The 21,613-nt window shown below is 56.5% G+C and overlaps 1 protein-coding gene across 1 annotated transcript in view; it reads left to right on the top strand.

The window, feature by feature from the left end:
- Nucleotides 1-19,891, top strand: part of FRMPD3 (FERM and PDZ domain containing 3) — a 44,812-nt gene extending 24,921 nt beyond the window's left edge. Inside the window, exons 12-17 of the mRNA XM_035325315.1 lie at nt 231-354; nt 453-542; nt 2,153-2,332; nt 9,469-9,613; nt 13,286-14,101; nt 14,875-19,891. Coding sequence (XP_035181206.1) covers nt 231-354; nt 453-542; nt 2,153-2,332; nt 9,469-9,613; nt 13,286-14,101; nt 14,875-17,729 — 4,210 coding nt within the window. The 3' untranslated portion in view covers nt 17,730-19,891. The remainder of the gene's footprint in view (nt 1-230; nt 355-452; nt 543-2,152; nt 2,333-9,468; nt 9,614-13,285; nt 14,102-14,874) is intronic.
- Nucleotides 19,892-21,613: the final 1,722 nt, after the last annotated feature.

Genomic DNA, 21,613 nt, shown 5'->3' with positions numbered 1-21,613 from the left:
GTGCACCCCCTCCCCACGGGGACCCACGCCAGGGCTGTCACTGCTGCGGCGGTGACACCCAGCTGCAGCTCCGGCTCCCTCTCACGGCAAGAGGATGCTCTCCGGCAGCAGCCCTGCCTGCTGGCCCTCTCTGCCCTCCTGTCCCCATGCTTGCCCCCCAAGCAGGGCTCCCCAGCAGCGGTGGGAGCCCCGGGTCTCCGTCCTCCACCTGAGGCTGCTCCCTCCCGCAGGAAGGAGTGGGGCCTGGAGCCCTTCCTGCCCCCCTCGCTGCTGCAGCTCGTCAAGGAGAAGAGCCTCCGCAAATCCCTCTCGCAGCAGCTCAAAGCCCACCAGAACCAGCCCGGCGGCACCAAGGTGAGCCCACCAGCCCGCCCGGCCCCACCTCGGTGCTGGTGGTGTGGCATCGCGGGTGTCACGCTGGTGGTGATGGCCCGTGCCCTGTGTTTGCCCAGGTCTCCGCTGCCCAGGCTAAGCTGCAGTACCTGAGGATCCTGAACGAGCTGCCCACCTTCGCCGGGGTCCTCTTCAGCACCGTGGGACTGGTACGGGGGCTCGGGCAGGGAGGTGTTTGGCACCGGTCCTGAGCGTGCGGCCGGGGGGAGAGCTGGGGGAGATGTCTGTGGCTCCCGCAGGGGTGTCTGCTCTGTGTGCACTTCCCCGATCTGTTCAGTCCTCCCAGGCCCTGTCTGGAATGCGAGCTCCTCCAGATAAGCTTTCAGACCTGCTGACAGCAGGTTGGATCTGCAGGGCCAGGGCTCTGCTCCTTTCTTGGCAGCCTTTTGGGTGACGAGGTGATCTGCTCGGTGAAGCTGCGGTAGTGCCAGGCTCGTGCTCACATCCCCTGGGCTCCCTGTCCGCACCATCCAGCTGGGACACTCTTTGCAGCACTCTGCTCTCCTCCTCCAGCTCCAGGGAGGCTGGCCGCATCCTGCCGTCCCTCTCAGAGGAGGGTGACCCTTGGCAAAGGCCACCCGTCCCCTGCTTGTCTGTGCAGGGAGTAGCTCAGCTGGCCTTGCCATCTCCGTGAGTGGTGGCCCAGCCCCACCGCTGCCTGGTGGCTCCCGAAGCTGCCACCTCGCTCCTCCCTCATCTCCATCAGAGGCATCTCCACCCCTCACCCAAGCCACCTCACTTTCTCCATGGCAGGAGGAGAGCCACCCAGCCAAACAGGAGAACGGAGGACCTGCTAAGGCTCCCCGCTGCCTGCCTCACCTCTCCATCTCCATCCCTCCCGCTCCACCTCCCATCCAGGGGGCTCCATGTAAGTGTCACCTCCGCCATCCTCACCTCTCACCCCCACCCAAGGGCTCGGCAGCTTCCTGGCTTCTCCAGCTTCACCCCCTGGGTTTGATTTCTTGCAGCCTGTGATGGATTTTGCTCCCTGCCATGCCTCGGAGCTCCTAAGAAATAAGTGGGTGCAGAACCACGCTTTATCTCGTAAGTGCTGGGCGGTTGGAGCTGTGCCTCCAACCCTGCCTGGCTCTGTAGCATTGGGAAAATCATCTCTGGTGGAGGTCCCCAGCTTTTTGTTTCATCTCTGAGACCAGAGCTGTGCCTCTGAGCCAGCTGAGCAAGCCGGGCTGGGAGCTGAACCATGTATTCAACCATACCAGCCACAGACTCAAGCAGTAAAAAATATTTCCTTACTCTCTTCTGTGCCAGCCTGCCCAGCTCCTCTTCACCCCCAGGTCTGGCTTGGAGCATCCGCGCTGGGCAGGCCAGGACAAGGAAGATCTCTATTTCCAGTCAAGGCTTCAGTCTTTCTTCTCGTCTAAAATGCATTCACTGCCTCACTCCCTCCTCTGCTTCCCTCCCTCAGCGGCGATGTCAGATCAGGCAGATTTGTAACACGCTCTCACTTTGCTGTAGTGACACCAGCAGGCCTGAATATTTCATGTGGATGGTCAGGTCGGGGCTGGAGATTTAGACAGCCTTGGCACCCCGTGCACGCTGCTGCCGGCTCTGCAAGAGGCTCGGGGAGGGGGCCTGGCACCAGCTTCACCCGCTGCTCCCCGCCAGCCACCTCTGCCCCCAGCTCCCGGCCGCACCAGGAGCCGGCTGAGCTCCTGACATCGCTCCCTCCCCCGTGGCTGTGTTCACTGATGTCTGTCCATCTCTCTGTCTCCCTTTCTCCGTGCGGCCGCGCGCCCAGGACGAGAAGCAGCCGGCCACCACGCTGCTGGTGGGCCCCCGGCACGGCATCAGCCACGTCATCGACCTCAAGACCAACCTGACCACCGTGCTGTCCGAGTTCAGCAAGGTCAGCAAGATCCAGCTGTTCAGGGAGAACCAGGGGGTGGCCCGGGTGGAGACGAGCATCCTGGACGCCAAGGTAGGCACCCAGGGGACAGCATCGGGTCCGGGGGCTGCTGGGGCGAGAGGAGCTCGCTGTGGCTGGGGTGGGGGCAGGCACTGCAGGGCACCGGTGAGGTTTTGTGCAGCAGCACAAGGTGGAGCTCACCAAGCCACATGGGGTTGTTAGGACTGGAAATGCTGGGACCAGGGTGTCAGGCTTGGTTTTGAGATCCACGTCCACCCCGGTGATGGGTGTCCCTGGCTCCAGTAAGCCCCTCGGTGGTGTAAATGCCCTCCTGGGGTCTGTGCGTTACCACCCTGCCCTCCTGTGCCCTTCATGTGTGGTGCAGTGGCAGTCCTTCTGGTCACATCCCTGCCACCCTTCCCCAGCCCTCTCAGTCTGTTTTCTCTCCCCATTCCCAAACCCTTCAGAAGGGTTGCCAGCAGTACGCTGAGAGCTTTCCTGACTCCTTTGGTGCCTGGTCCACTAAACCCTTCAGTGAAGCTGAGCTCCTCCTCTGGCTGCCTCTGTGTTTCCACATCTCCCGTGGGGTGTCTCAGCCTCTCTGCAGCCCTTGCCTTGTGGTCCCTATTTCAGCTGCAGCCTCGCAGATGTAGTGGCGGGGGGTTGTTTAGGATCCTCCTGCTGCCTCCTCTCCTGGCAGATTTCAGCACTGGGCCTGCTGGAGGAGCAGCTTTTCCACATCCTCTCCAGCCACCTCCCAGTCGCTTGAGAAAAGGCAGCACTCCCTGCACCTTCCCGTGGGCACGCACGCACGGTGGCTTTATCTCCCTGAGAAACTGCAGACGGCTGCCTGCAGCCGCTGAAATCCCCCTGTGCCTCTGGAGAGGGGAGAGCATCCCGTGGGCGAGGCTCAGCAGCACCCCGCCAGGGCACAGGCTGCTGCTATCCGAAGGGCTGGGCTTTAAAGGCAGGATGTGTGCTCCAAAACGAGCTGTATGCTAATCCGACGCAGGACAGCGATGGATGAGGCTGGCTAAGAAAAGCTGGCACCGAGACCGTTACCTTGAAGCGCTAATCTGCTTCCTGCAGTGACGGCCCTGTACAGAACGTGTCGCTGGCTAAAACACGGGGTGGCAAATAAATCCGTCCCCTCCGCGTCCTACCCCTCTGGGGACCTCTGGTCAAATCCACACGACGTCCCCAAGCCCGTCGGGGCAGGGGGAGGCTGTGAGGGTCCCCGGGCTGGGGTTGTACCGGGGGTGCCAGCCTGGGGGCACCTCCAAAGGCTGGGACAGAGGCGAGCCAGCCCAAACCTGTGCCGTGTCTGCCGCAGCTGCTTGCTGGGTTACTGTGGAAACGGCAGATGTTGAGCCATGGGTATGGGGTTGGTGCGCAAAGGCTGGGCTGGATTTCTGCACGCCAGGTTTATTGCTGATCCTAAGGGTTAAAAAAGGGATGGGGACGAGGAGCAGCCCTCAGCCACCCAAACAGCCTCGCCTGCCTCTGCAGCCCAGACTTGCCTGCCAGGAGGGAGCTGGGGAAGATTTCCAGGTAACAAGCGAGCCTGAGCAGATCACAAACCATTTGTGTTTAGTTCAGGAGGAAAAGAAGTGGTGGTTGTCTTATAAATTATTCACCGGGCAGTAATAGCTTAGTTTTGGAGCTTTTCCATCCCGCTCTTCAGCTGGTGTTTCAGACAGCCTGTTCTGGGTACAGAACCCAGGCAGAGCCTCTGCTTTGCTCTCTTGCTGCCACTGCGGCAGTGGCAGAGGGGCTGGGGGGGACCAGGTGGTGGCAGGAGGCTGGCGCAGGGACCAAAAGCCTCGAGGTCTCTGCTGCTGGTCCGGAAAGGGTTTTTGTTCCGACTTGCTGGGCTTGAGCCTTGGTTCTGGAGCTCGTAGGCTCCCCACGCTCCTCCCAGCTCCTGCGTCAGGACGTGGTGGCAGCTGGCGACATCAGAGCTGCCCCCCATATCCAGCCCAGAGCCTCCAACCAGCTGCGTCCCTGCCCACGTGGCTCTGGCGGTTCCCGCAGATGCAAAGGTTACGTTCTTGCTGAAAACCCTTTTCAAATGAAGCATCTTTCCTTCCTGCTCTACACAGCTACACGCCGCTAAGCTTTTCATTACGACAGAATTAATATTGGCAAGGAGCTTCTGAAACCCCTGAAAAGGGGCTGGAAGAGGAGCCCGGGGGCAGCCGAACCTCCCAGCCGAGCCCAGAGGAGCGCCCGCAGCGGGAAGCGTCCCCGTGTCTGCAGGGAGCAGCTGTCCTGGGCTGGCTGCCAGCCCACGCCATTTAATCACGGGCACGAGGGTAATTGGCTCCGTGTGTCCCAGCAGGACCTGCCGCCAGCCGGCAGTTTAGCTGAGATCAAGGCTCAGCACAGGAAAACAAAGGGAAAATTAATTCAGAAAGGTCCCCGGCTGCTGCTGCCGCGCCTGGAATCTGGCTATCGATTTCGGCATCCCGGGGGCCCCGGGCGTGCTTCCAGGCAGGGACAGAGATAAAAGCACCGCGCATGTCCAGCTGCAGCCTGCTCACCTTGCCGGGGAGCGACGCAGCTCCTGCCCGGCCCCCTCTCCCCGCAGAAACAGGAGGTGCAGGGGGGTGCACAGTGTGTGCCAGGGCAGGTGGTGATGGGGTGACAACCCCAGGGAGTCCCACCATGCTGGGCAGGCGGGGCCAGCACCGCTCCTGCTCGTGCAAGCAGTGACTGGAGCTGTCGGATCTCTTCCACGGCTCTAGATTGATGCCAGAAGCTGTTTCCTGAAGCCAAATTAATCTTATTAGTTTTCTTTGCGCTAAGCCTTTCTGAAACACCATGAGAGATTTTCTTTGTCTCGGCGTCGGGGCGGGGAGGTGCCGTTCCGGCACGCGGAGCCTTCGGGGCATGATCGAATGCAGGGCACGCAGCAGCGCCAGCCCCGGGCACCCGGTGAGGGGCTGGGAGCCGGCCAGCAGCACGAGATGCAGGCAGCATGCGGAGGGGACAGCTTACCCAGCCGGCACAGCCAACTTTGATTCGTTTATTAAGAAGAAAAAAAAAAGAGCAACCAAACAGACCCCAGGTAGCCGGTGCCACGGGGGTGGGCACAGCACAACGGTGCTGCGAGCTCGTGCACCCCGAGGGCTGGTGTCAGCAAACGGGAGGCGCAGAGGGTGCCAAAAGCAGCCCCCCATTTTTCCAGAGCATGCAGGGAGCAGGGACATCATCCCACGGAAGGGGCAGCCGCTGAAATCCCGACGAACGAGAGCACCGCTGCGAAACCTGCAGATGTGCTGCAGCCCAAGGCAGGAGCTGTATTGATCAGCAAATGAGGAATAATGCTCCTAATCACAACAAGCCCGGTATCGATAGAGCTTGAGTTAATAACGCTTAGAGGGAGGGAAGGAAAGGTCGGGTGCACGTGAAAAATTGACTGCTGTCTTGTTAGGCCCCGGGGCCTATATTATTAAATATAAACTTGGCAGAACACCTCAGGTAAGCCAGGGAACATAAATTATGTAAATTCATGTCCCAGCTTTCTCCTGCGCCGCATGAAGGGAAGCAGTGTAAGACCCAAAGTGCATGATGAAGAGAGGAGATTAAAAGGAAATACACATAAGCTTAAGGGGTAGAGCATGCATAGATCAGGTCATAAATTAATTTAAATATCAGGACTGGTAACATCCTCTAACATAACCGGGGCCATAAAATTTCATCCAGGTGTTCTTCTACGAAACCTTCACCTTTGTCTGAACAGGAGAATACCCTTCAGAAGGACATCGAGGTTTGATTTAAAGGCAGTGCATAACAGAAAAAGCATTATATCCTTAATGATCTAATGCAAAACTCCTCTCTCCTATCCAGTATAAATGTATTTTATTTTACTTTCCGGCGAGATTGGTTGCTAAGCAGGAAACTTTGAGTGAAAAAATGCCCTTTGCTCATTAGGACTAGAAAATCCAGAAAACCAGTGTGAGTGAAAGATCAAAACATGAATAATTTCAGGCTGGTGTTACGGATGTAGAGGTAGGAAGAGCTTTCTCTTTAATATTGGCTTCTCTTCACGTTGGCCTGTTGTAGGTCTGAGATGAGCCCTTACCTGTGCATCCCGCTGTGCATCTGGTGTTCCAAAACTTTGTGTCGTGCACCACCCGTGGTGTTTTTTTTCCTCTGTTTAACACATAATTCATGGCAAGGCATGTTGCTTTGGCAGCAGTGGGACTGCTGAAGCCTGGTCCCCGTGGCTTCATTCAGCATCCCGACAGCGCTCACCTTTCCTCTCGTTTTCTGCTCGATTTCAGCCCTACCTGCACAATGCGCCGGTTCCTGCCTGTCCTCGGCTCCCTCCCCTCTTCCCCACGGTGTTCCCAGCTCCTGCGCAGCCGCTGGGACAGAGGCACTGCATTTTGCATTTAGAAAACCTGTGAAAAGCCACACGTGTTCAGCTTGCTGCCTTGCTGTCGGACCTCCTGGAGCTCAGCCAGGGAGATAAAACATCGCCGTGGGAGCAGGGACGTTGCGTGAGTCCCAGCCCCGGGGAGCTGCCCACCAGTGTCCCCTCTCCCTCGCAGGTTTTCAAGGGCAAGGTCAATCCGGTTTGCCACGGGACACTGGTATCCCACCAAAGCCCAAAGCACAGAGAACAGTCCCGCATCGTTGTCTCTTAGAGCAGCTCCCTGCAAAGCTGCCCCGAATTTACGATGTCGAAGCCTTAGCAACGTTAGCTGGAAATTTTTCAGACAACTGTTCGGAGTGTAAATGTTTGCTTAGCTCGCTTGTGCCTGCCTGTCTCTGTAAGATCTCATTTTCCTTGCCTGCTTGGAACAGGGTGACCACGATTGCTGGAGCCTTAAAATAACGTCTCTGTTAGCTGCCGCTCATCACACCTCCTCGCTGTAGCCTCATTTCCAAAGGAAGCAAGGCTTCTGCCATCACCTCGCCTCTTCGCCTCTCCACCCCACCAGCCGTTCCCAGACCTGCTGGCCACTTCCAGTGCGCTTTGTCGCCGGGACAGAAGTCCCAAAGGCAGCGGAGCGGCAAGGGTGGAAGGCTTCAGGCTGGCGCTGCCCAGCCGATGAGCGGCTTCCCTAATAACAGCGTTTTTATGCCTGACAATTCCCGAGGAACTCTCACACCACTCGCTTGGCAGGGAGCGAGAGTAATTTTATCAGGGACCCCTCGCTAAGCTGTAATGTTAATCAGCATTGAGATTTATCCCTTTCAGAGCAGCGTGCTACAATTAACTCCGGCATGCAAGGCGCTGATTGCTGGGGCTAGGCTGGAGGCTGGGCTTGCTCGGAGACCTGGCAGGGACCTCACAGCGTTTTGGCGTGCTTTGTGTTTTAGTCGTGGGCAAGAAGTGCCGGTCGGGGCTGTTCTGCCCGGGTCTGGTCTCCCTGCGGGCAGGCGGGCTGATCGCTGGGCTGCTGGTGGCCAGCAGGACCCGACGGTCCATTCCTGGGTGAGGTGGAGCATCCTGAGACTCAAGGATCGTTTAATTACGCAGCAGTGGATAATCACCAGGCATTGCCGCTCTCACCTTGGTGTTTGCTTCGTTTCTTGTTGCTCGCACTCAAACCCTCACTGCTGCATAACAGAGGGGAAAAAATGTGCAAATGTCTCTTTATTCAACAGATGGCTTGGAAAAAAAAAAAAAAAAGAAAAACAAGAAGGCTTAGCCCTTGTTTTAAGGATGCTTCATATGGCAGAGCTGGAACACATGGTTACCTTTCATCACTTACGTCAAGCTTGAGGCTGGGCTAGGAGCTGGCACCCCTCTCCCCACCGCTGGATGCGAGCTGTGTGGAGGGCCTCCTCCGTCCCTCCTCTCCTTCTTGATGCTTTCCCTCTGCTCCGTGTCACCTCGAGTCTGTTCGCCGTGATGCAGAAAGCCTCTCAGCAGAGTTTGTTTGCGTGTCAGGTTATTTCTTGTCCTAGTGCCACGCCGCAGCTGGGGAGGGAACGTCTTTACGCCTGCCCAAGGAGGAAGCAGCCCCTGGCAGGGGCTGGGGTGGCTCGGGGCTGGTGGCCTCTCACCCAGGTTTATCGCGATGTGTCGGACAGAGCGTGACATGCTGCAAGGGTCTGCCTGTGCCAGAATGGGGCAGGGTTTGCGCTGTGACTTAGAAAAACAAGCGTTGAGCAGAGCACAGAGCCAACCAGCGGGTGCCGGGAACCTCCCGCGGTTAGAAAACAAGCAAATGAAAATGGCTTTAATGCTTCTCACGCTGCGTGGGCTGAAGTGGTTTTAAAATGGGCTTGGTTGGCCCTGGATGTGGTAAATGAGTTGTGAGCCCTGGAGGGGCCATTGCAGGAGCAGCAGGGCCCTGCCCATGCCACCAGCAGGCACGGTGGCACCAGGAAGGGGACAAGTCTCTGAGGTGGCTGCCTCTTCCCCCGGGGCTGGGTGCTGCTGGAGAGCATCCACAGGGATGCAAGAGCCAGAGTTTGTGCTGCTGGGCTCGTCCTTCCCGCGAGGAGCCCGAGGTGGGAAGCTTGAACAGCTCTCTGGGAGAAGCCAGGCATGGGGCAGTCCCGGTGCCTGTTGCTGGCCTGCGAGGTGAGGCTGTATGTGGTGCTCACATCGTGCCTGTTTTTTTCCTCTCTTTAAAGCAAAGACCTTTTTTAGCGTGCAAATAAATGCTCTCCTAAAACAGAAGACGCCATCTGCTCCTAGGCACAAATTGAATTTTCCAAAGGGTTGGGTTTAAATAAGATCCATGGGCTCAGAGCGGTGGCTGAGGGAGCCCGTAATGGGTTTTGGCCCCTTCTGCAGCTTCCTGTAAGCAGATGCCTCGGTGTATGGGAGGGCGACGTGGTGCCTGCAGTGAGACAGGGGCTCTGGCAGCTGGACACTACCCAGACTCGGCGAGTTCCCCAGGGCCTGCTGTTTAATCCTGGTGCTCGTAGGTAGGCTTAGAACACCGGGACGCACACAAATCATCTGAACCCTGCGGGGAGCGCACGGCAGCTTTCTCCTCTTTCATCTTCCTTAGAGGAGTCGGCAAGCAGGGAGTCGGAGCTGCAGCGAGGGGCTCTGTCAGGCCCGGAGATTTGTTGGGTAATCTGCAGCGAGGACGTGCACGTGGCTCTTTCTTCCTGTGTGGGAGCTAAATCTCCAGCCAGCTCACCAGTTACCCTAGCACGAGCCCCTCGGAGCACTGGCCCGGCGCCAGGCGAGCCGCGTTGCCCTCACGCGCTGTGCCTCTCTTGCCTTCCAGCCGCTGGTGTTGCTGATGGAGTGGCCTGAAGCCACCAACTTCGCCTGCCTCATCGCAGGTTACTGCCGTCTCCTGGTGGACTCCAAGAAGATGATATTCTCCAGGCCCCCCAGCCAGCCCCCGCCGCCTCAGATTATCAAGGCAGGTACGGTTCAGCCTCTGCTTTCCCTGCGAGCCCCTTCCCAGCCACCTCCCTCCGCCCGGGGCCCCGCTGTGGTAGGAAGGAGGTGGTTCCTGGGGCATCTCCCTCTGTCCTGGTCCCCCTGCAGCACCAGCAGCCCCTCTGAACAGCGGAGCGAGGCCTCGCTTTGCAGAAGCTCTCACTTAAACAAGCGTGAGCTTGCAGTCACAGTCCCTGGCTGTATAATGGCCGTTTCTGCCAGCTCTGAAAGCGTGGTTACTGTGCTGATTTACGACATCGGGGGGAACTTTGGGTGTGTGGGCTTTCCAGCCACCCAGCCTGCTGCAGGGAGCAGAGCGCTGCTCCGGGCACAGCAGCTCAGGACAGGTTGTGTCCCACCAGGCAGCGATGCTCTGTTCCTCGAGGACAGATTTCAGCTGTCAGTCACCTTCAAAATGATCAGTTATCGCCGAGAGGGATTTCAGACAGGAGCCAAACCTGAGTTACGTGCCATTACTCCATGCAGGGTGTGCACATTGAGTACGTTTGGTACAGGGAAACACAAAGTACAGGCTCGGTGGCTGGAGCTGCTTCCCACTGCAGTGTGTGGGGAGGCCGGAGGTGCCCTCCCTGCTTAGCCAAGAGCTGAGAGGGGCCTTCAGTTTAGCTGCTGGGGTGCTAAAATTGTCCCCTGGAGATGGGTGTAGTCAGAGGAGGTGCCAAGAGCTAGCAGGGCCCCTGGGGAAAGGACCTGGTGTCTCTGAGGTGTGAGGAGGGCACCCGGACACGGAGCTGGCACCAGCGGGAGGACGCGCTCAGGAGGAATCGGGAAGGCACCTCCAGCACCCTCAGCGCACCCAGGGAAAGACCTGGCAGGTGATGTTGCTGTGAGTATATGAGCATGGTTTCCTTTGCGTCTTCACCCGCCCATCTCACTAACAGCTGCCGCCGTGCTCTCTGCTCTGGGTGCCCTGCATAAACCCAGCCCCGTTTGGTATGAGTGAAGGGTGCTTCCAAACTAAGCGGTGTCATCAGAGCGCTCCCTCCCTTCATAATACAAGGCATGGCCTGAACCAAAATGTGTGGTAGGTCTTGCTTACCTTTTTCTTGACAGTCACAAGAAACCAGTGTCACTCTGCGTGGGGGCTGGAATGAGAGTGAAGGGGAGTGACGGTGTGGTAGCGCAGTGGTGGAGCACTGGATCCATGCTCTTCGTACTGAAGAGCTGTCCCCTCTCTGGGGGGCCTGGGCTGTCCTCAGGGGCACAGTAAAAACCTCTCTGGCCAGCAGAGTGAAGCAGACCCAGCACACTCAGCCCAGCTGCTCAGGCATCGTTCAGGAGGGGTGAATATAATTTGTGTTGAGAAAACAAAGCCTGCCAGTAGTTGTGGTCTTGCCACGGCTGCAGGCTGAGCTGTCAGGAGCTGAGCAGATCACCAGGAGCTGGCTGGGGCTGTGGTTGTTAGCACATCTCTGCAGGAACGATAAGAAAGCCCCACTGGGATGAATCAAGTTCTCCCAGCCTTTGACTTCCCAGGCTGCAGGCAGGCTGTGCCAGAATCTTAAACATGACATCAAGCCCTGGCCTGTGCTTTTTGTCTAGAAGCGGAGTACATCCATCTGCCTGGAGGCCCATTAAACCCTCCTGCTGAACTGCAGTCCTGTTTAGAAATGCACGCTCCGTCCAGATGCTGTCAGTTAAATCCCTCAAATCCCTCTCTCGGCGTTTCCCTGCGGAGCCGCACGACAGACCCCTGCCATAGCTGCACGGACAATTTGCCTTCCTTGCCCCTTCCTCCCCCCGCACTCCCTGAGCATCAGGTAGCAGAGCAGCGCCCAGGTCGCTATCTCAGCTCCTCGCCAGGACTTTCTCTTCCAGAGAAAGCAGCTGGATTACCGATTTTATGGTTTTGGCCTCATTCAGAAGCAGGCCCTGATTCGACGTGGGCCAGTCAACAAAAGCCAGTCTTGGCGGAGGCTGGTGTACATGAGCTCTGGCCAGCTGCAGGTCTGCACGGATGATCCTTTCTCCTCCGCCTTGGTCCCTGCAGCCCGTTGCCGAAGGTGTCGTCCCAGCGTTCAGTCACCCAGCTGGTGTTCCTGAGCACCAGTACGTCCACAAATGAGAGAGAGATTGTTTAGATTAGGTTTTTAGCATTGCAGGTGATGAACAGTATAATACGAACGTGTGTTTTGGGAGACAAATTGTCCAATTTGTTGAGCTAATGAATTTAATTAGGATTTATTTGATTTAATTTACACTTTGTAAGATGGAGCCTGCATCCCCCTGGCACCCGTTCTCGGCACAGCTGCACAATTCAGCCTGTAATGCAGACAGACACCCCTCTGGAGGGCCGGACCACTGGCCAGAAGCTCAAGCAGTATTTCAGCTGCTTGCCTTGCTCAGGGAGGGCCAAGAGGAGGCTATCCCAGGGAAATGCTTAATCAGGAGCAGAGCATTAGTGCACCGTGTTTAGCAGCCTTCTTTGGGCTTGCTGAAGAAACGGCTAAGTAAAACGGCTTGGTATGGCCAACGTTACGCACAAAGGGTGACAGTAATTCCTTCTTGCCATATAACTGCCATTAAATAGCAGGCTGAGGCTGAAGGTCCTCATCTGTGCATGCAGGCGTGCTGCTCCCATTACCCTCTGAGTCTCACCAGTAGCTCGCGAAGCAGCATCTGCATGCCCAGGTTTTGGGACTGGCTGTGCTGGGCAGCCCTCCTCCTGCCTCCCAGCACGGGATCTTGCTCCCTCTCTCTGTCGCTGCTGTGCAGCACAGAAACAAGATGTTTGCTTAGGTAGCCAGCCTGGATGGAGTCCAGCTGGGAGCAGAAAGCAAGCTGATGCAGTTAGGAAACAGACCTGTCAGGAAAGGTTAAGGGAATTTGCTGCATCTAGTCTAAAACTGAGGCGGGCAGGGAGATGGAGAGGGAGAAACAACATGATCTTGCTGGTGTCTAAAGGCTATTTATAAAAGGGCAGCGATCGGTTGTGCTGCAGGTCCAGGATGTTAATGATCTAATTCCTAGCCAAAAAAAGAAGACGGAAAAAAAATAAAAAGTCAGAGTCAATGCGTATAAATGTCATAATATTTAACTTTATAAAATTTATATGATTGAACTCTGTAACACATAATCATTTTGGAGATGGGGGAGGCAGTGTGCTCAGTCAGTGTGCTGTGGGGCTTTTGCTGGCTGAAGCTCAGCTGCTCCTACATCCCAGTGAGCCACCCCGCAGGCTCTTCTGGCCTCAGCCATCACCATGCCCCAGCCACGCGTAAAGGCCTCACTAAACCGCTTCCAATAGCTCTTTGTTAATGGGAATCCATTTTTTATTGATTTAGGAAAAAAGGCACGTTAGCTCCTCCAACCTGCGCGGGCTCTCCTCAAGCAGCAGAGCAAGGAGCTCGCGGCACGAGCTGAGCCGGGTGCGAGCTGTGCTCAGCCCCCAGGCTCGGGGCAACCCCCGGAGGCTTCTGCGTGGTGCCCCTCAGGGCACGGCCCTTTCCTCCCCGCGCTCAGTGGGGAGGCCAGGGCAGGTGCCGGGCGTACAAAGCCTCCATCAGCCCCGTGTTTGTGCAGGACTGAGGGCAGAGAGCACATGGACGTTCCTCCAGGGCGGGCAGCGGCTTTCCCATCCTCCTTTCCCCTCTCCCCGGTGCTGCTCGTGACGCTGTGTTGTGGTTTTGGTTTAGATTACATCAACGCACACAACCTCCACCGGCCCACGGGGCACACGGGAAAGAAGGAGAGCGGGTTCGTGGGTGGCCCCGCCGCCAGCCCCGGCGAGGCCCGGGCTCGAGCGGCCAGGGCCTCGGACTCGGAGCTCGTCAGCTTTTGCTACCTGCACATGCGAGAGCAGAGAAAGGAGAGAGAGAGCAGGACGGATATCAACGAAAACCTGATCTTTTTCGAGGAAACTCGTCCCAGGACCAAATCCGACCCCACCTCCAAGAGCTCTGGCCAAGGCTATGACGGGGCTGCCAACGAGCACGACCCGGACGGCCTCGACCGAGAGCGGCACGCCAGCCGGGCCCGGGCACACACCATCGACACCCACCCGCGGGGCGACGCCGCTCACTTCTACTGCGAGTCCTGCAAGGCCAAAATCAAGAGCCGGCTGGCCCTGCGCAAGGCGGGCAAGCCCGGCGGCGCCCGTGACAACATGGTGGACCTGATGTCTCTTCCCCCTCCCGGCAGCGATGAGGAAGAGGACGAGACGACGTCCCTGCTCCCTGCCATCGCCGCCCCCCCGCCCGGCTTCCGCGACAACAGCTCGGACGAGGACGACCCCAAGCGCCGGGCGGCCGCCCAGGGCCAGGAGCAGGGCCGGCACCTCTGCGGCATCCTCTACGACGAGATCCCCGTCACGCTGATAGACAGCGTGCAAACGCGGACGGTCCGGGACCATGCCCAAGAGCTGGACGATGCCCTGGTGTCCACCCTGCAGGCGCTGGAAGCCCTGGCTGCTTCAGAGGATTGTCCGCATCCCCCGCCGCAACAGACAGCAGGTATTGGAGCGGCCGTGCCTTTCTTTCTCCCCACAACCTTTCCTCCCTGTGGTGCATCCTTCCCTTTTTTCTCCTCCTCCCGTCCTGTAAGTGATTGTGGAGCTGCTTGCAGTGGAAGCTAAGTTGTGGCAGCAGGCTCTACCAGAGCCTGCTCAGAAGACTTCTCAGAGCCTGAGGTGGGGCTGCTCCTCTCCGTGGCGGTAGGTGAAGAAGTCCCTTGGTTGTCCCACACCTCCACGTGCCATGTTGAGGTGCTCACAAACCAATGCCACGAGCATCAGTTCCTCCTGGCTGCAGCCCTACCCCGTCAGCACGTTCAGCCTTTGCAGGTCCCCCCAGGCCCTGCGGTGCGAGCCCCTCACGGGGCAGGCCTGCAGCCGGGTGGGTGTCTCTGGCTCCAGCCGGCCGGAGGACAGCCCTGAGCCCCTCTTCCCTCCCTCGGTCACCCTGCTCCCTGTGTCGGAGCAGCTCTTGCCAGATTTCCCTTCTTGCTCCAGAGAACTCCCTGCAGCCCTGCTCTCACTGACACTGGAACCCTTCCCAGGACCTCTTCCTGGGCCAAGAGCTGAATTGAGCCAGCAAGCCAGCTCAGTGCTGACAACTGATCTCTTAAATGCGTTAACTCTTAGCTGGGAGAAGAGTCACTGAATTTTCTCCAACGGGATGCTGTGTCCTGCCTTCCTAGGACCCTTCTGCTTCACTGGGTTCCTCTCTCCTCCCTATAGTGGTGTGGCACGAGCATTATTGTGGGGTTTCTTTGTGTTCCTCCTTAGGTCTTATTGTTCTGGCCGCCATCACGCCTGAGTCATCCTTGGATTCTGGCCACGAGACCAACTCCTCAGAGCTAACCGATGTCTCGGAGATGGTCTCTGCTATGAAGCAGCATCAGAACGCAGCCTACTTCCTTGCTCAGCACATCAACAAAGAAAACCTCCTGGCCAGAAAGGACTTGCCTTTCCGAATCCAGAGCTGTGCAGCCCAGGCTGTTCTCACCACGCCATATGCCCTCAGCCGCCAGGAGCCAAACTCTTCATTGAAGCCAGCTTTCTCTCACCAAAGCCCCAACCTTACCAACTGCAAGAGCAAACAGGAGCAGCAGAATGCTGAGCGGAGCTACGGCTCGGCTGTCCAGCCGGTGCTGACCCCCCTGCTGAGTGAGCAGAACAGGGGGGCTCCAGCGCCAGGCTCTGAATGCAAAGGTGCAGGCCACACAAAACCTGCCTTTGAGGTATCTCTGCATGCCACAGCAGCCCCGAGCAGGGAGCAGGCACAGGATCTACAAGAGAAGATGACCAAAGAGGTTAAGCCGAGCCCCAAGCTCCTCCCAGATCAAAAGAGTGGCGTGACTACAGCCATCATTTCAGCTGCTCTGCAGCAAGTGGCAAATGCACAAGGCTCAGCTCCCCAGGCAGCAGCAGCCTCAAAAGAAGACAAGAAGGTGAACGGGACCAGCAGCTGTGCATCAGCCAGCAACAAGCCCTTGAAACTTAAAGGAAGTCAACAAACTTCAGAGCCGTTATGCAACTGCCAGCAGCAGCAGCAACTCTCTCAGCAGCAGCATAGTGAAGTTTCTTCAAGTCCTAAAGAAGCTCACAGCAGTAAGGCTGAAGCTTTCCACCTCACCTCAGCAGGTGAGGAATTGATGCCCGGTAAGACTTTTGCCTCTAAAAGCTACCAGCAAAAAGTGAGTCGAGATGCCCCAGGAAAAGCAGCGTGTGGAGAAACAGGGCAGAAGGCAGGTGGGGAAACCATGAACCTCATTTTTCAGAAACACACAGCTCCTTCAAACCAAGCAGAGAAAACGCAACAGGAAAGTTCAGCCAAGACCTTAAAAGCTGAGAGTAGCAATCTGCACTCTCCGTCACCTGTTAGCACTTTCAGGAGCACCAGTGAGGATTCCAAGGGGCCAATCCAGCTAGTGCCCAGGTCTGAGAGCCTGCAGGTCAGCACCGTGCCTTCCAAAAAAGTAGAAAAGGTCCTGGAGGTGACCCAACCAGATATTGATGTCCCAGCTAAACCCAAAGCTCCCAAAGCTCCCTTCAGGTTTAGGAACCTGTTCTCTGCAACATTTCCTACCCGGCTGAAGAAGGAGACGGACGAGCGGCAAGCCCAGCTGCAGAAAGTGAAGCAGTACGAGCTAGAATTCCTGGAAGAGCTGCTCAAGCCAAAGAGCAAAAGTGACCTCCCACCACAGGAGTATCTACACCCTCCTGCTCCTGGACGCTGCAGCTGCCAGCTAAGGAGCAGTCCTGTCCAAAAAGTCCCCGGGATGTCCAGGGAGCAGAGGCGCAGCTGTGACTGCAAGCGGATCTGTAGGGGGGTGAGGCCACCGATGGTGATGCCAGAACTGGAGAGGCAAGGGAGGGATAAAGTTGCCGATGACCAGAAGCAGGCAGGAGCGATTAGGTTGACAAGCATGAGCAGCCCTTCCAAAGGCAAGCGGATACGATCTACGAGTTTAGAGTCCAGGGACTACCGGTCAGATCCAGAAAACAGCATGTCATGTTTGACAACGTGTGCTTCCCGAGGGGAATGCATGGGTGCTCCACACTACAAGAAGCTCTTGCGCCGCTACAGTGTTAGTGAATTGGATAAGACTGATAGGACATCCCTGTCCTCTGACATCTACCAAAACATCTATCCAGCCACGCAGAAAGGCCCTCAGAAAGAGCCTGAGCCCAGCATCCTTTGTCCCGTTTTGAAGAGCAAAATCCAGGAAGCCTCAGGAGTGGCTGACCCATCCTATGTCCAAATAGCACAGGAGAAAAAGAACCAGAAAGGTTCAGCGGTGTTCTCTGTCCAGGAGGAGTTGTATCCAAGTCCCGCAGAGCTGCGGGATGAAGACATGGAGGACGAGAAGTGCTGCTCCATCCGGTACTGCTTCTACTACAGGAAATGTGATGTCGCAGATGATGGGAGCGAGAAAGATGAGCTGTCCTACTCCATCCCCATGCAGATACTGCCGGGAATGAAGCTGGACAATCAGATGGTGCCGGTCATGAGCAGGACCCTTCAGGTCCTCGATGCAACAGCCTGCAGCAGTCCCAATGACAGTCAGACCCAGGAAATAGATTTAAGGACCTCCACTTTTGAGGGGAGCCTGGCAAAGATCAACACCCTTCGAGGCCATGCCTACAGCTTGCCCAACGGCTTTCTGCAAGTGCAGCTGGATACCAATGAGCTCCTGACTATCCTGCGGCAGTGCGTGGTGAGCCCTGATGCCCGGGACTGCAAGCCGTACATCTCCCAGCTGGCTGAGTACAAGCAAGAGCTCGCCCTCAAGTTCAAGGAGTTCCGGGCGTCCTGCCGCCGAGTGGCAGCCGTGGACAAGAGCCCTACCCACATGCTCTCGGCCATCACAAGCAGCTTCCAGGTGCTAAGCAGCCTCATCGAGACGTTTGTGAGGCTGGTGTACATCGTGCGCTCCGAGTCCCAGCGGCAAGAGCTGCTGACCAAGGTGGAGGAAGTGGTGAGAAACTACACTTTCCTCCTGAGGGCTGCCGAGGAGTCCACGGCCAGAACGCTGAGCCACCAGCAGACCGTGGAGCAGCTCGCCCGCCAGTCAGCCACGGTGGCCACTGTTATGAGCACGCTCACGCGCTCCCTAAAGACGCTGATCAATAAGTAAACCAGCTCCGAAAGCCAACAAGCCAGCGTGTGCCGGGCTGTGTCGGTGGTTCTCGTGTCGCCTGAGTCTGGTGAGGATGTGTGTCTGCAGGGAAAGCCCCCGTCCGGTGGGGTTTGCGGCGGAAAAGACATCGTTTTATTTCTCTGCAGAAGGGATGGTTGTGTTGGTGGTGTTCTGGAAGGTAAAGCCGTGCCCTGATGCAAGCTGCACAGCCAGCTTGTCAGGGGTCTCAAGCAGCTGCTCTGCTTGCTCTCCCATGCTGGCTTGTCAGTGACTGGCTTGTCAGGGACGGAGGCATCGTCACCCCGTCCCCACGCTAGTCTGGTTCCGTGTGGTTCTGGGCCTCCCTAGTGCAAAGACCTGACACTGTCTCCCTTTGCCACGGTGCGTGCTGGCCAGCAGTTAGCAGGAACTGAGGGGAGATCTCCCGGCTTCACTTGGGCAGGGGTCCAGCTGGAGCCAAACCAGTGTCTTGCCACGTAAACAGATCTTCTGCCTCCAGGGTCTTCCTGGCCCAGAGATGCAATGTCATGAGCAGCAGAAGGCATCTCTGGGATGCAAATTCCCCTCTGCTGCTGTGCTAGGGCTCGGGAAGCCCTAGCACGGGGAGGATGCAATGATCCTGGGACAGGGCTCGGTCCCCCTCACGGGCTCTACTCTCTCAGCTTATGCAGCGATGCCCCTGTCCTGAGCACAGGCACCGCCTGCGCAGAAGGCAATAGCTGGATGTGTGGGAGCAGGGAGCCATTCGCCATCCCCTGCTGGATGGCCACGTCCACGGTAGAAAGCCTGCAGAGACCTGGATTGACCTGTGACCATTGCAAGCCAGAAGCTGGGCTGGCAGCTAAGAGGAGGCCTCTTCCACGCCATTCTCCAGAGGTCAGGCCCATGCCTCAGAGGCTCAGCCCAAACCCTCTCCTGCTTCCGTTCACAGTGCCCGTAAGAGAGGAGCCCCAGATCAGGTTGGTCTGAAGCGAGGCTTCCTCCTGAGCTAGGCAGTGCTGCTGCCGTCTGCCAAAGGAGCTGCCCTCCTCGCCAGGGGGCCGGGATCCTTTTTCTGTCTCCACTGGACTGACTGACTGCCATGAGAAGCATTATTTAGTACGTGATGGTTATTTATTTGGAGTTGGGTTAGTTTTGGGTTTGTTTGTTGTTGTTGTTTTTTTTTTTTTTTTTGGTTGGTTTGGTTTGGTTGGTTGGTTTTGGTTTGTTTTTTACTTCCAGGTGAATGGTAAAACGATTCCTAATTGTTTTCCCCCACGCCCCAAGGTTCCCGCCCTCCTCCCAGCCTCGCTCCTAGACAACAATCGATCAGACCGCCTTAACTGGTGCTTCAGCGCACTCGCCCTCCCTCCAAAACGCAGCGAGGAGGAGAACATGCAAGGTTCTGCGTTGCATTGCCCTTACAGTGCCACCCACCGCACTTCACGCACACGGGGGGGAACAGGGCTGCGGGGCTCCCCGCGCCTCCCCCCGCACCATCTCCAGCTGGAAGGGGAGATCACGGCGCTCGCCCCGCGGCGCGGCCGTCGGGAGGGAGAAGGGTTGGCAGACCTCGCAAGCGTGCCCCACCTTGCGCACAGGGCTGATCAGGGATCTCCGTATGGTCGATCACTTCCCATCTCTGTTATTTTATTTTTTTATAAATACGCACATTTGAAATCTCTTGTTCTTCCATAAGAGTTATGGAAATGCACAATGTGCTTTTAACACGCGCATCCTCTACTGAGTGCAATAACGTCCCCTGGCCCGCGGCTGCCCCGGACTTTGGCTGTTGCTGTCAGCAAGGCAGAGAGGATCCTGCTGTGTGGACAGAGCACCCTCCTGCCTCCTGCTTTCAAGAACCATGTAGCAAATATTCGGTGGAAGAGCCAATTCGGATTTCAGCCCATGGTGGGCAAAGCCTGTTATAATGCTGAAGGCCAACTGGGAGCTCTGTTTTTCTTTTCCCCGTGAATTATCTATTATGAAACTCTGAGTTTCCTCAAGCTCCCTGTTATGCCTATATCATTTCTCCATAAATCTCTCAGTCTAATACACAGGAAAATTTTTTTATTGTCTGTATATAGTATATATAAAAATATATAAATTATATATATACACAAATTTATGTCTTGTTTTACAAACAAGAAAGATTAAATATATTAATCTTAATATCCAAACTAGCACTTTGTGTCTTTTTTTTTTTTTTAAGAACTTGGTGGAAATGTGGCTGTTCCTAGCCACACCGAGCACTGTTCACAAGCAAAACCCCCTACTTTTGTTGCTATAGAAATGCACGCATCTCCACACGGGAAGGGCACAGCTTAAGGACTCCGCGACGTCACTGGACTGCACAGCGGTGAAGTACCAGACTCTGAAGGAAGCCACGAAGCAGCAGGTTTGAAATGAGCTGTTTAACTTGGCACGGTTTCGTGCTGTTAATGGGCGTTTTGGATGAATTCACCTTCAGGAGGGGCATGCATCCGGCAGCACCAACCCCTCATCACCAGCTCTGCGCACTGCGGTCGTGCTGGAGGAAGCGTGGTCCTTCTGGTGCCCCCAGGACACCCTCCTGCCCCTAAAGGACATGTTTTCAGCCCGGTTTCTGCCTCTGTCTGGCATAGGAAGAGGTGGCAGCGTGCTGCCCACCATGGGTGGCCTCTCGCTTCTGCTCCCGTGTGTCTTCGCAGGGCAGAGCCCGGTGAAAGCCTAACGCCAGTCCCAGGGGAAGTCAGAGCTGTGCAAACAGTTTCCTAGCTACAGGTGATGTTTCCAATAGCCCGTTTCCTCTTGGGACGTGGTTCGCCTGGCACAATGAAATGCTCTCTATTTATCGGGGAGGAAGGCACTGATGTGTGCCCTCCATATACCCCAAAGCCTCCGGGAGCTATAAAAGCCAAGTCTGATAAAGATCCAACATACAAAACATTAGGAACTGGGCCATTTTCTGTACGGGGGTTGAATGTGTTGTCTAAAGCAAAGACAGCAGCAGTCTCGGCTCACGCACTTTCTCTGTGCCTCCAGGCTGGTTATTTTAATCTGCATCACACCATTTCCCATGCTGAAATAACTAATGATGCTTGACACTGACTGGGACAAAACACCTATTTATAAAGCTGGGTATGGATCAAAAAACCGGGAAAGCCAAGAGGTTTTTTAACAACACACAGAGCCCGAAAACGTTATTGACAGCAGGCACTTTAATCAACAATTTTGGAGCTGATGCTGAGTTCTCTTAGTACCATCTAGTGGGCAATCGGCATCCCAGTGGAAAGGAATTAGTTCTTCACAACACGCTGTTATTATTGGTACAGCAGCGATGATGGGTGCTCTGGGGACAGTCAGATGTCCCCGTCTGAAGGGAGGAGCTACATACACTCCTACAGACCCCAGCGAGACGAACCCCTGCCTTTGTTATTGTACCGATCTTCTCAGCGTTGTCCCTATGGCCTCGCTGTGCTAGGCGCTTGTAAACACTCTTGAAGGCAATGATGCAGGTAAAATTTTCTAGTTAATGGTTTTGAATCACAGATTTTTGAAAAATCTGTCTCAGTTACACAGCACAGAGAATTATTTTTTTTCCCCCGAATCTACTTCCCTTTTCACTCTCCAGCCAGTTTATCTGCCTGTTCTTGCGGAGCATCAGCAATTCTCCGGACTGAAACCGCTGCCCCCCAGCAAGGCATGTGGTGCTCAGCAGAGGACAGTATTGTTTGGCGGGGGCGCGTGCCCAAAGATAAATATGTTTTTCTCCACTGCCTCCCCCCAGAGCGGCCTGCCCGGGCTCTGCTGTGAGCGGCAGGCCGTGCTGGCCCCGGGGCCGTGCCAGGGGGAGCTGCCTTCTCGCACTGCCTTCGCCGTGACTTTTTCACCCTACGGTTACAGCGGGAGCAGTTTCCCAA

This window comes from Oxyura jamaicensis, chromosome 4 (genome assembly GCF_011077185.1).
Source record: "Oxyura jamaicensis isolate SHBP4307 breed ruddy duck chromosome 4, BPBGC_Ojam_1.0, whole genome shotgun sequence".
Lineage (NCBI taxonomy): Eukaryota > Metazoa > Chordata > Aves > Anseriformes > Anatidae > Oxyura > Oxyura jamaicensis.
Note: the sequence above shows the minus strand (reverse complement) of the source record. Positions and strands in the feature narration are given on the sequence as shown.